This window comes from Clarias gariepinus, chromosome 2, assembly GCF_024256425.1.
Source record: "Clarias gariepinus isolate MV-2021 ecotype Netherlands chromosome 2, CGAR_prim_01v2, whole genome shotgun sequence".
NCBI lineage: Eukaryota > Metazoa > Chordata > Actinopteri > Siluriformes > Clariidae > Clarias > Clarias gariepinus.
The window spans coordinates 35,505,071-35,519,078 of record NC_071101.1 but is presented as its reverse complement, the minus strand read 5'-3'; the positions used below and the strand labels follow the sequence as shown (position 1 = coordinate 35,519,078).

The 14,008-nt window shown below is 43.5% G+C and overlaps 1 protein-coding gene across 4 annotated transcripts in view; it reads left to right on the top strand.

Moving 5' to 3' along the window:
- Positions 1–106: 106 nt before the first annotated feature.
- The window catches only part of ppp6r2a (protein phosphatase 6, regulatory subunit 2a), a 49,439-nt gene continuing 35,537 nt past the window's right edge, over positions 107–14,008 (top strand). For 3 of the 4 annotated variants that reach the window (XM_053484120.1, XM_053484111.1, XM_053484096.1), the window contains exons 1-6: positions 107–425; positions 3,535–3,688; positions 4,477–4,754; positions 5,065–5,251; positions 5,442–5,579; positions 6,107–6,172. In XM_053484120.1, the coding sequence (XP_053340095.1) occupies positions 4,528–4,754; positions 5,065–5,251; positions 5,442–5,579; positions 6,107–6,172 (618 nt within the window). In that variant the 5' untranslated portion in view covers positions 107–425; positions 3,535–3,688; positions 4,477–4,527. The remainder of the gene's footprint in view (positions 426–3,534; positions 3,689–4,476; positions 4,755–5,064; positions 5,252–5,441; positions 5,580–6,106; positions 6,173–14,008) is intronic. The other variant, XM_053484102.1, reaches the window with a different exon arrangement.

The following is a 14,008-nucleotide window of genomic DNA, read 5'->3' as shown; positions in this document are numbered from 1 at the left end:
TCTGTATATCAGGCACGTACGCAGAAGAAGAAGAAGAAGAAGAAGACGCAGGCAGGGAAGTAAGAAGAAGAAGACGTCGGCACATAGGCGCCCCCTGTTGAGTAGGGTGGATCGTGCGGTTTATGAAACTCGTAGCGCGCCATGGTAGAGTTCGCCATTTTGAATCGAAGAATGTGACTTTCTGCCTGCCTGTGAGGGCCGGAGTGTGTGTGTGTAGTTTAGAGATCTGTTTAAGTCAGGAGTGTATAACAGAGGTGCGTCATGCATGTTGCCTGGGAGAGATAGCTCTGTGGGTTATCTCTGGATTTAGCCAACAGTGAATTCCTGCCCTGTAGCTTCACCAGCAAAACACATCCTGTGTGTGTGTGTGTGTGTGTGTGTGTGTGAGAGAGAGAGTAGTTAAACTCCGCGCTGAGCCTGAGGAGGTGAGTAAGATGATGTAAAATCACAGTGATCTCGTTTCTCCGATCACTCAGAGAAATGCCTCTACTTTAACTTTACTTTTAGTTTTTTGATGCTATTTGTTTTCACGCAAACACACGCAGTGTCTCAGCACAGCGACACACACTCACTCGTCTGGTTCATTTGTTAAGAAACCCGTCTTTAACGAGTTAATGCACGCGGGCCGAATGTTTATGTTAGTCAACTTGTAAACGCTAGCGAGTGTAGCTAGCCATGCTAAGCTAACGTCAGTGTGCTGTTGTGGTGTTTGCTTTGGTCAGGCCTCGGGTCCCTCGCACGCACACACACACACACACACACAAACACACTGCAATACCAAACATTTCCACTCTGAAACACTCGCCCAAACGTACATTAAACTCATAATCACTTAACGCCTAACCAGAAGCCTGGTGGCGTTTAAATATTACAGGTTTAGGCATTTTTATTAACTTATCTATTTTAGACTCTCTTTTTAAACTGTCAAACACTCGAGACTACACTTTCTGATCCACATCACTTTAGTGTTTTATTTGCTGAGTGTGTGTCAGTCACGAGTTTAAACTAGTGAAGTATTTGTGTAGTGATCTAAAGAGTATAAGTGTCTTTAGACTCCGGACCATCGCAAAGTTCAGGCTAAAATTGATGACTGATCATCTTAATTTTATCTCCTAATCAGGATGTCTGTGTTAAACGCTGACATACTGCACTTTAGTACATAGTTCTTCCTGTTTGATGGTGGTGAGGAAACACCGGACAGCTCTACGTTCTGTATAAAATGTTCACATGAAATCAGGAAACTGGACTTTTAACCTCATTTATATATTATTTTCTAAAAAGTTTACCTGTTGTCAGTTTTTCTGTAGCAAACAGTTGTGTGTCAGGCTGCACATTATGATGAGTGATTACAAGCTGTTGTATTGAATATCAGCACAGCTATGATGCAACCACGCATTATACTGTACTGATATTCGGTACAACAGCGCACAATGTTGTGTGCTTTTAAGATATTGCTTAATTATGTCACAATATCACGCAATGAGTAATAGAACACATCAAGATGGTTACTGTGTAGGACAATTTACACACACTCACTCGCACACAGAATTCCCCACACACACTCGCACACAGAATTCCCCACACACACACACACACTCGCACACACAATTTCACACACACTGCTTTCCGACGGAGACTCTGGAAACTGGAATCTTTAACTGCTGACTATACAAGTGATGCACGAGCGCTGAGACCGAGCCTGAGAGACAATTACCCATAATCTAGTGATGGTGAGATAAAGCTTTATGAATTGGCATTTGATTCACAAAGGGGTTCATTTCTCGAGGCTTCATTTGTACACAAACTCCCTACTACTCCCTAGTACTGTATGCGATCGTTTCAAAGCTGTGCTGCCCTAGGTTGGGCATGGGAATAATACATGATTTTTATTAATCTATGCATTTTTCTATTGTGAGCAGACTTAGCACAATGTAATAGCCCTTTTAAACCATCTGTTGTTGTCTTCTCCTATTAATGTGCTTGTGTTTTTTTTGTAAATAGTGTTTAAGATTTCCATGCCTGTTACATTTTGATAAATGTTCCATTGTAGTAGCACATATACCAAAGTGATCCTCCTCCATTACATTAATATTTCATAATTTCAGTCATATAAGAGAGAGGGACAGTGATGTTTTTGTGAGTTTGGCTGGATGTGATTAACTCTTTTCAAACTGAGGCAGTGTTCCTGGAAAGAGGAAAAAGGAGTATTTATAAACAATACTACCCACAAGTTCATTGGGCTATATAGCGATATATACACACACACACACACACACACACACACACACACACATGTGTGTGTATATACACACACACACACACACACACATGTGTGTGTATATACACACACACACACACATGTGTGTGTATATACACACACACACACACACAGTTCCTGAACTGCCAATCACAGCGAGGCTTCAAACATCATTTATGCCATCAGTCGCCGTAAACAATTTAAGCCTCGAAACGCACTTCAAGTGTCACTCGTCAGAAAAAGCAAAGACCTTGCTAGTTTATCAAGTTAAAATGTATTTTAAAATTTTCCTTGCTTTGCAAGACTAAGTTACTCGCAAAAGGTTTTACTGTATCATAAAATTATTTTAAAACAAAATTCTGGTTTAAAGAATTTCTTCATGGTTTAAATATTTCAGTAATGGGTGTGAGTAAGCTGACCGTTTCTAAATGTTCCATGTTAAACCATTGAATTGGCTCCCATCATCCGCACAGTAGCATGATTAGCAAACAAAATTCTGAAAAGACGAGTGGATGAAAAGATACAGTAGGTGCTCATGAAATGGTCTCATTTCAAATTGTCACGAACGGCCATTCTCCCTTTCCCAAATGTTATTGCAGAAGAAAAAAAAAAAGAAAAGCTTGTACCAGCATTTTGAGCAGAAGGCCATCTCGGTACACACCACACATCGAATCTTAAGGCTGATGGGCTGCAAGGGCAGAACAGAAATCTAATTCTACAGTGGGCACTGGTTCACCCAAAACATGACAGCTGTTTAAAAAATATTGTGTGTCTTTTGGTTTTTGATACCGTTTGTGTAAACCCTAAAGACTGTTGTTAAAATCCGTAAAAAAAAATCAGAAGATAATTTTTTGCAATAGTCAAACCAGCACACCCAGCACCATGATGCATGCTATAATCAAAGTCACTCAGATCACATTTTTCCTTCATTCAGTTGTTTTCTGTGAACAATAATTAACTGCACCTTTTGACCCGTATCTGTATGATATTGCACTTCTGTTACATGATGTTTTATTAAAACATTACATGAATGAGCAGGTATACAGTTTTTCCCATTAAAGTGGTGATTGAGTGTATGTCAAACGTTGTTTTAGTGTTGTTGCACATGGTAAAATGCTCCAGGTATAATGCTTATTTTCTGCAGCTTTTTGCTGACTGACTGACAATGATCTATTATTCTAGAATGAAAAGTGGCTTACGGTCACAGACATTATGGCCTACTTTTTTTTTTTCTTTTTTTGTTTGTTTGTTTCTCACTCATGGTTCTGGTTTTCCAGTGCCCCATCTAAGGTATTTGGGTTCTGAGGAGGTGCTGGTGTGAAGCGGACTCCATGCTGATTAATGCTAATTCACGCCATGCTCTCTGCAGTCTGCAATGCCTGTCTACTTGTGGAGAAGGTGTAAATAAAGTTTCACTTGGTTCATCTGCTGGTAAATGACTCTTCAATCATACTGTTCAATTTATGCACAGTAGCCCTTAGACTTTTGAAGTATCAAGTACCAGACCATCTTTTAATTCTCTCTGTCCTCTGAAATGAGAAGCACATGAATGTGAGGAAAATGATGAGTACAGAAAGTGAGCAAAAAACGTTCAGTTAAAAGGTCAGTTTTTTGTGCTTTGACTGTGATCAAATTACAGTATATTGTGAATTGTGTAGGAGAACAGTTCCAACCAGGAATACAACACACTAATTTTACACTTTTAACACTGTATCTTCCAAGTTAAACAGTTTATATATTTTTAAAAAAATTATATTTAGTTCATGCTTTCTTTATGTAATGTGACTGAAGGTAAGATTCTTCCATTCTTTTTATTATTTAAGGTGAGCATGTCCATTCTAGTGTGCCTTACAAAAAAAAGGTGGTTTAATTGAACCTCTTCCCTTCTGTTGATTGAAAAATATAGGCTTTTAATAGCTCATTAAATTATCAATTATATCAATATTGACCGATATAAAAAGTAATTATTTTTGTTGTCACCCAGTCCTAAATGTTTATGTATTGTGTATTGTATTGTATTTATGTAAATTTTGTGTGTATTTTAAGTCTTCCAAAATCATATCTTTAATTGTGAGTAACATTACACCGGGATTTGTCACCATTAGCTGTTTATCTTATGACTTCAGTTCACTGCTTGATTTGATATTGAATATTGTTTTTCTTCTTATGTTAATTAACATATGAATGATGATTCAATTTTTTTTTTGTCATTTATTTAGAGCTGTCTACACTCTTTGTCCAGGTGTGTGCTTCATCTTGCAGCCGTTGCCATGTTCTGGAAGTTTGACTTGCACACGACCTCCCACATCGACCAGCTGCTCGACAGGGAGGATGTAACGCTGAAGGAGCTGATGGATGAGGAAGACCTGCTGCAAGAATGCAAGGCACAGAACCATAGACTCCTGCTCTTTCTTTCACAGGACCACTGCATGCATGAACTGGTCAGCCTCATCACAGAGGAACCCTCTGCTGACTTGGAGGAGAAGACACGCTTCAAGTAAGATGTCGCATTTTGTCTCCCCCCTTTTATAAAGTCACATTGGAGGAACTCTTAATTGGCTTGTTTAAGCTCCAGGCAAATTGAAAAAAAGGTTTAATAGCAGTTTACTTTCTTAATTTTTTTGTTACGAGACTCATTTGAATCTCTAAAAATGACCAAGTGAATGTTGAATAACAGCTACTTTTTAAGAGACAAAAAAGCATGAAGAGAATAGACTGTATGCTTTATATATATATATATATATATATATATATAAATGTGTGTGGGGGGGGGTTTGTTTTATTTATGATTTTTTTTATTCATTTAGACTTTCAAATATTGCTTGCGATCTCCTCACCTCTGATGTGACTACCATTAATGACAAGCTGGGGGGAGATGAATCTTTGCTGGAGAAGCTCTACAGCTTTCTAGAACAGGATCCACCCCTCAACCCCCTGCTGGCCTCTTTCTTCAGCAAGACCATCGGAAACCTGATAGCGCGCAAAACAGAGCAGGTCAGCACCTAAAACCTAAAAGCATGTTTGGCTTGCAGTGCCCAGTTTATAAATGGAACTTGACATGCACTAGACTGTGTCAAGTGTGTGTTTCATCATGTGTGTTTTTGTTTCAATAGGATATTTTTTGAAATGTGCTTAGATCTTTATTCAGTCAGATAAGCATGTTGATGGCTCTGTTTGGCTCTAGATGATCTCTTTCCTGAGAAAGAAGCACAACTTCATCAGTTTGGTGTTGAACCACATAGACGTGTCCCCCATGATGGATCTGCTCCTGCGCCTCATCACCTGTGTGGAACCAGCTCCCCTCAGACAGGAGGTTCTCAATGTGAGGCACCACACATGTTTCTGGGTTCAATAAAGTTTTATAATTGTTCCCCAGTCCTTCAGTAATTAATCATAAAGATTGAAGGTTGAGCATATATGAATGTTTTAACAGGAAACTTTGTAGTAACACACATTGAATTATTATTTTTTTTAAATATTTTAAAAAATCCATTTTATTTGATAAATTTTTTTGTTTCTGACAGTCTGAATATGATGTAGGATATGAGGTCAATAACTTGTCTTTAGTCGATCACGGTACATTCCACTGTCCTCTCACTAGCCTACTGATTTTAGGTATGAGGGTGACTTGACTAAATCCTAGTAATGTTCCCACAGTTGAGTCACTGAATGAATTTACACTTCATTGAGTTTTATGTGATCCTAAGTAGTGCCTTTTCAAATTGCTGCTTGTACACTCTTTATAAACGTTTGTGATATTTCTTTTATTGTTGTGACTTTACTAAATTAAAAATTGATGTTTGTATTTTTTTTCACCTGATTCTGTCATTAACAATGTTTTTGAACCAGTGGCTGAATGAGGAGCGATTGATCCAGAGGCTGACTGAGCTCATGCACTCAGGGAGAGATGAGGAGGTGAGGACATCACTGAGCAACTTAAACCCGGAGAAAGATAACCAAATTTGCATTTAAAAAAATATATATATATATTTATTTATTTTGTCTGCTGAAGGAATTTAGCCTTTTTACAATTATCCTTTAGGATTAATAAAGTACTCTACATACATACACGCATACATACATACATACCCATCCACATACATACATACATACATACCCATCCACATACATACATACCCATCCACATACATGCATGCATACATACATACATACCCATCCACATACATACCCATCCACATGCATGCATACATACGTACATACCCACATCATTCGCATCCGTTCGTCTCGGGAGACGATGGTGTAGCTTCTTGTGGGTCTACCTGCACCACCGAGAATGGCTGTGCAGTCCGACTCTAGAGTGGCAGTCCCTGCCGCACTTGGTACAGGTGAAGGCGGATGGCTGTTGTAACTGTTGTAGCCTCTGCTTCCGTCAGGATCTTTTCTGGGTGGTGTTTTTGTTTCGCTTAGCCTCTGCATACGATATACCCTGCCTGACTGCGAGCCTCCAGGCTGGGCGGTCGTTTGCTTGTCTTTCCCATGAGTTGGGGTTGATGGACCACTGCTTCATGTCTTTCTTGCAGATATCTTGGAATCGCAGTTTCGGGCGCCCTGTTGTCCTTTTGCCTTCCGTCAACTCACCGTAGAGCAGGTCTTTGGGAATGCGGCCTGCGTCCATTCTCTTGACATGGCCAAGACGTCTCTCACTGAGAGCTGCATGCAAGCTGCTCATGTCGGCACGCTCCAGCACCTCGGTTTTGGGGATTCTATCCTGCCACTTAATCTGTAGTGTACGCCGCAGGCACCTCATATGGAAGCTATTGACTTTCCTTTCGTGTCTTGCATAGGTGGTCCATGTCTCACTACCATAGAGGGGAGTGCTGAGTACACAGGCTTGGTAGACGCACAGTCTGGTCTTCTCAGTGAGGCTGGAATTATTCCACACTTGCTGGTTCAGTTTGGCCACGTATGTGGCTGCCTTGGCGATTTTGCTATTAATCTCCGGGTCGATGGTGATGTTTGGGGGGGGGTCACTGTGCCCTGAGCCATGACGTTGGTCTTCTTCAGGCTGATGGTCAGTCCAAACTCCTTACACGCGTGTGAAAGACATGTGACTAGCTGCTGAAGTCCGTCTTCGCTGTGTGATGTCAAGGCTGCATCGTCAGCAAAGAGCAGCTTACGGATAAGTACCTTTGTGACTTTGGTCTTTGCACGGAGACGGGATATGTTATAAAGCTTGCCATCGGACCTGGTATGGATGTAGACACCCTCGCTAAAGTCCTTTAAGGCGTACTGGAGGAGCATGGAGAAGAAGATGGAGAAGAGTGTAGGCGCGAGGACGCAGCCCTGCTTTACTCCGCTGCTCACTAGGAAGGCCTCGGAGGTTTCGCTGTTATAGCAAACAGTGCTGTACATGTTATCGTGGAACGACCTGACCGTTGCAAGCAGGTGTGGGGGCATCTTCCACAGCAAGCTGAAAAGTCCGCTTCGACTGACCAAATCAAACGCCTTTGTGAGGTCGATAAAAGCGATGTAGAGTGGCATCCGCTGCTCCTGACATTTCTCTTGCAGCTGGCGTAATGAGAAGATCATGTCCACTGTTGATCGACTAGCCCTGAAGCCACCCTGGGACTCTGAATAGACGCGGGAAGCGAGGGCCTACAGGCGGGCTAGAGCGATACGTGCGAACACTTTGCCAACGATGCTAAGGAGGGAGATGCCCCGGTAGTTGTTGCAGTCACTCCGGTCACCTTTGTTCTTGCACAAAGTGATGATGGTGGCATCTCTCATGTCCTGGGGGATATAACCCTGATCCCAGCAGAGACAGAAGAGGTCGTGGAGTGGCTGTAGAAGGGCTGATTTCCCGCTCTTCAGGACCTCTGAAAGGATTCCATCACTCCCAGGTGCTTTCCCACCGGTAAGGCAGTCGAAGGCTATGCTAAGCTCTTCCACAGTGGGTGGGGTGTCTAGCTCCTCCATAACTGGCAGACCTGGGATTGCATTGAGAGCGGTGTCTGCTACAATGTTCAGCGTTGCATACAGCTCGAAGTAGTGCTCAGTCCATTGCTGCATCTGCTTTTCCTGGTCAGTGATGACCTCACCTGTCTTGGATGTGAGGGGAACGATCTTGGAGGAGGTTGGGCCTATTGCCTTCTTGATGGCTTCATACATCTCTCTTATGTTGCCTGTATCGGCAGCTGCCTTGGTTTAGCCAGTAGGCGTTAACACAGTGACGAGCGGTCTGCTGGGCTTTGCTTCTGGCAGTCCGTAGGGCTTGTAGTATACTAGGGCAGGGCGTGGCCTTGTAAGCCAATAGGGCTTTCCTCTTAGCCTCGGTCACGCGTTCCATTTCTTCCCGGTGGGCCTCATACCAGTCAGCGTTCTTCCTCTCTTTTCTTTCGTAGGCACTAATGGCGGAGTTGTACATGGCGTTGCGGAGACGTCGCCATTTGGTGTCGATGGTGTTACCTGCTGTCACTCCCACACTGAGAGCATCTTCCAGCCTGCTGATGAATTGCTGAATTTTCTCGGGGTTGCTGGCACAGCTGCTGTTGATGCGTGGACAACCCTCTTTTTTGAGTGGTGCAATCTCTTCGGCATTATGCGCACCTTACTTGCCACGAGGGCATGGTCTGTGTCGCAGTCTGCACTATGGTAACTGCGGGTGAGAAGGACGCTGCCAATGCTTGCTCTTCTAGTGATGACGAGGTCAAGCTGGTGCCAGTGGCGAGAGCGCGGGTGCCTCCATGACACCTGATTGATCTCTTTGCACTTGAAGAAGGTGTTAGTCACGCACAGGCCATGATGGCAGGATAGCTCAAGCAGTCTCTGACCATTCTCGTTGATCTTTACCCTCCCAAAGCTTCCGAGGCAGGTGGGCCAAGCCTCATGGTCGGCTCCTACTCTTGCGTTAAAGTCTCCAAGAAGGTAAAGGCCTTCAGTGCTGGGAATCCTGGATATCGCTTCATCTAGGGCCTGGCAGAACTGATCTTTCTCCTCAGCAGTGGAGCGGAGAGTTGGAGCATATGCGCTAAGAATGCTGACTGGGCCAGAAGACGTTGACAGCCGGAGGGTGAGTAATCTCTCTGTGCCAGCTGTGGGAGGCTCTGTGGAGTTGGCAAGCGTATTTTTTACCGCGAAGCCAACACCATGCTGCCTTGGTTGGTCCGGAGACTTCCCTTGCCTGTAGAAGGTATAATTAGCTTCTCTGATTTTGCCAATGCCAGCCAGCCGGGTCTCCTGAAAAGCGACAATGTTGAGTCATAAGAGGTCCCTGTCAATGACGGCAGTATTTCTTACATCGTCGATCTGCTGAAAGTCTGCAGTAATCCCGGGTCTCATGGTCCGGACGTTCCAGCTAGCGAAACGAAGAGCTGGGGATTTCTTCTTTCTTTTTATTTTCTTGGTGTTGCCTGGTGCGAGTGTTTTATGGCCCACTTTTTGAGAGATACCTTTCTAATACCCAGTGGGGCAGGTAGGCCATGGCGGGACAGCACCTAACTGACTGGGGGCTGCCCAGCTTGAGGCAGGCGGTAGCTGTCCAATGAGACACCGTCAAAGGAGACCCCTGGCGCTCATTTCCTTCGCCAATCGGTTGAGCTTATAACCGGTAACTGCCTCCTCCCGTGTTGAGTCGACATCTTGCGATGACGCTGGAGTGTCCTCTCCAGTAGTGCTATAGAGCCTGGGCAGGGTAATATGGAGGGCCAGCTGTTGCCCATGCAGCAGTCCCCCCCCTCTCTTCGCAGCTGAAGAACCCAAGGGAAAGACAAAGTCAATACAGCTTGACTTCGGCTGTGCCGCAGGAGTTGCCGGCGTTGACGATACAAGGTCAAGTTGCCTTAGGGACTCCAGTTCCGGATTTTCTGTCGGGGTTTACTCCCTTAGCCTTTCCCGTAAGAGGGTATGCCGCAAGGCAGCGGAGGTTTGGAATCAGAGTAGCCTTCTCCTAGATGAGCTACCATCCAGGGTTAACAAGCCCCACCTGCCCAAAGCGACTGGTTTTTAGGCGCCAGTGGACCGCCTTTGCCCCTTCTCCTGTCAGTAGAAACAGTTTCGCCGGGCCTAATAGTTGAGCCACACTAGAAGGCCAGGAGCTGGACTTGGTTGTCAGAGGCTATTTGAGACGCACGCCATTGGGAGTATTTTCTAGGAAGTGGGAGTCTATCCCCCACTACCACCCCCGGCAGTAACAACCTTGAAACCATAGCCCATACATACATACCCACACACATACATACATACATACATACATACATACATACCCACACACATACATACATACCCACACACACACATACATACATACATACATACCCACATACATACATACATACATACATACATACATACCCACATACATACATACATACATACATACATACATACATACCCACACACATACATACATACATACATACATACAGGGAGTGCAGAATTATTAGGCAAATGAGTATTTTGTCCACACCATCCTCTTTATGCATGTTGTCTTACTCCAAGCTTTATAGGCTCGAAAGCCTACTACCAATTAAGCATATTCGGTGATGTGCATCTCTGTAATGAGAAGGGGTGTGGTCGAATGACATCAACACCCTATATCAGGTGTGCATAATTATTAGGCAACTTCCTTTTCTTTGGCAAAATGGGTCAAAAGAAGGACTTGACAGGCTCAAAGTCAAAAATAGTGAGATATCTTGCAGAGGGATGCAGCACTCTTAAAATTGCAAAGCTTCTGAAGCGTGATCATCGAACAATCAAGCGTTTCATTCAAAATAGTCAACAGGGTCGCAAGAAGCGTGTGGAAAAACCAAGGCGCAAAATAACTGCCCATGAACTGAGAAAAGTCAAGCGTGCAGCTGCCAAGATGCCACTTGCCACCAGTTTGGCCATATTTCAGAGCTGCAACATCACTGGAGTGCCCAAAAGCACAAGGTGTGCAATACTCAGAGACATGGCCAAGGTAAGAAAGGCTGAAAGACGACCACCACTGAACAAGACACACAAGCTAAAACGTCAAGACTGGGCCAAGAAATATCTCAAGACTGATTTTTCTAAGGTTTTATGGACTGATGAATGAGTCTGGATGGGCCAGATGGATGGGCCCGTGGCTGGATTGGTAAAGGGCAGAGAGCTCCAGTCCGACTCAGACGCCAGCAAGGTGGAGGTGGAGTACTGGTTTGGGCTGGTATCATCAAAGATGAGCTTGTGGGGCCTTTTCGGGTTGAGGATGGAGTCAAGCTCAACTCCCAGTCCTACTGCCAGTTTCTGGAAGACACCTTCAAGCAGTGGTCCAGGAAAAAGTCTGCATCCTTCAAGAAAAACATGATTTTCATGCAGGACAATGCTCCATCACACGCGTCCAAGTACTCCACAGCGTGGCTGGCAAGAAAGGGTATAAAAGAAGAAAAACTAATGACATGGCCTCCTTGTTCACCTGATCTGAACCCCATTGAGAACCTGTGGTCCATCATCAAATGTGAGATTTACAAGGAGGGAAAACAGTTCACCTCTCTGAACAGTGTCGGGGAGGCTGTGGTTGCTGCTGCACGCAATGTTGATGGTGAACAGATCAAAACACTGACAGAATCCATGGATGGCAGGCTTTTGAGTGTCCTTGCAAAGAAAGGTGGCTATATTGGTCACTGATTTTGTTTTGTTTTTGAATGTCAGAAATGTATATTTGTGAATGTGGAGATGTTATATTGGTTTCACTGGTAAAAATAAATAATTGAAATGGGTATATATTTGTTTTTTTAAGTTGCCTAATAATTATGCACAGTAATAGTCACCTGCACACACAGATATCCTCCTAAAATAGCTAAAACTAAAAACAAACTAAAAGCTACTTTCAAAAATATTCAGCTTTGATATTAATTAGTTTTTTGGATTCATTGAGAACATGGTTGTTGTTCAATAATAAAATTATTCTTCAAAAATACAACTTGCCTAATAATTCTGCACTCCCTGTACATACATACATACATACCCACTCACCCACCAACATACAATCATACATACATACCCACCCACATACAAACATACATACATACATACATACATACCCACCCACATACATACATACCCACCCACATACATACAAACATACATATCCACCCACCCACCCACCTACATACATACATACATACATACCCACCCACATACCCACATACCTGCATACATACCCGCATGCATACATACCCGCATACATACATGCATATTCACATACACACACACACCCACATACATACATACATACCTGCATACCCACCCACATACATGCATACCCGCATGCATACATACATATTCACATACACACACACCCACCCACATACATACATGCATACCCGCATGCATACCCGCATGCATACATGCATATTCACATACACACACACCCACCCACATACATACATACATATCCACATACATACATACATACCTGCATACCCACATACATGCCCACCCACATACATACATACACACCCACATACATACATACATACATACACACATACACACACACCCACACACATACATACATACATACATACCCGCATACACACCCACATGCATACATACATACATACATGCATACCCGCATGCATACATGCATATTCACATACACACATACACCCACCCACATACATACATACATATCCGCATACATACATACATACATACCCGCATACTGTACATACCCGCATGCATACCCACATACATACCCGCAACATACATACATACATACATACCCACCCACATACATACATACATATCCACATACCCACATACATGCATACCCACATACATGCATACACACCCACCCACCAACATACCCACATACATACATACCTGCATACCCACATACATGCATACCTGCATACCTGCAAACCCACATACATGCATACCCACATGCATACCCACATGCATACATACATACATACATACATACATGCATACACACCCACCCACATACATACATACATGCATACACACCCACCCACATACATACATACACGCATACACACCCACCCACATACATACATACATACACGCATACACACCCACCCACATACATACATACATACATACACGCATACACACCCACCCACATACATACATACATACATACACGCATACACACCCACCCACATACATACATACATGCACGCATACACACCCACCCACATACATACATGCATACATACATGCATACACACCCACCCACATACATACATACATACATACATGCATACACACCCACCCACATACATACATACATACATGCATACACACCCACCCACATACATACATACATACATGCATACACACCCACCCACATACATGCATACATACATGCATACACACCCACCCACATACATACATACATACACGCATACATGCATACACACCCACCCACATACATGCATACATACATGCATACACACCCACCCACATACATGCATGCATGCATACACACCCACCCACATACATGCATGCATACACACCCACCCACATACATGCATACATACATGCATACACACCCACCCACATGCATGCATACACACAGCCGCCCGCCGACGTGCATACATGCAAACCCACCCGCCTGCCCCCCGACGTACAGACAGACATGCAGTTCGTCTGCGGGTGGGTCGCAGTTCGTGTACTTGGATTATTTTTTTGATATAACGAATAATTTAACGCGTTAGGTCCGCCATTAAAGTACTCAGTTTAGTTATTTTTTCAAAAATTAAATCCGTTATTTTTAATTGACAGCCAGCAGTCATTCCCAATCTGTTT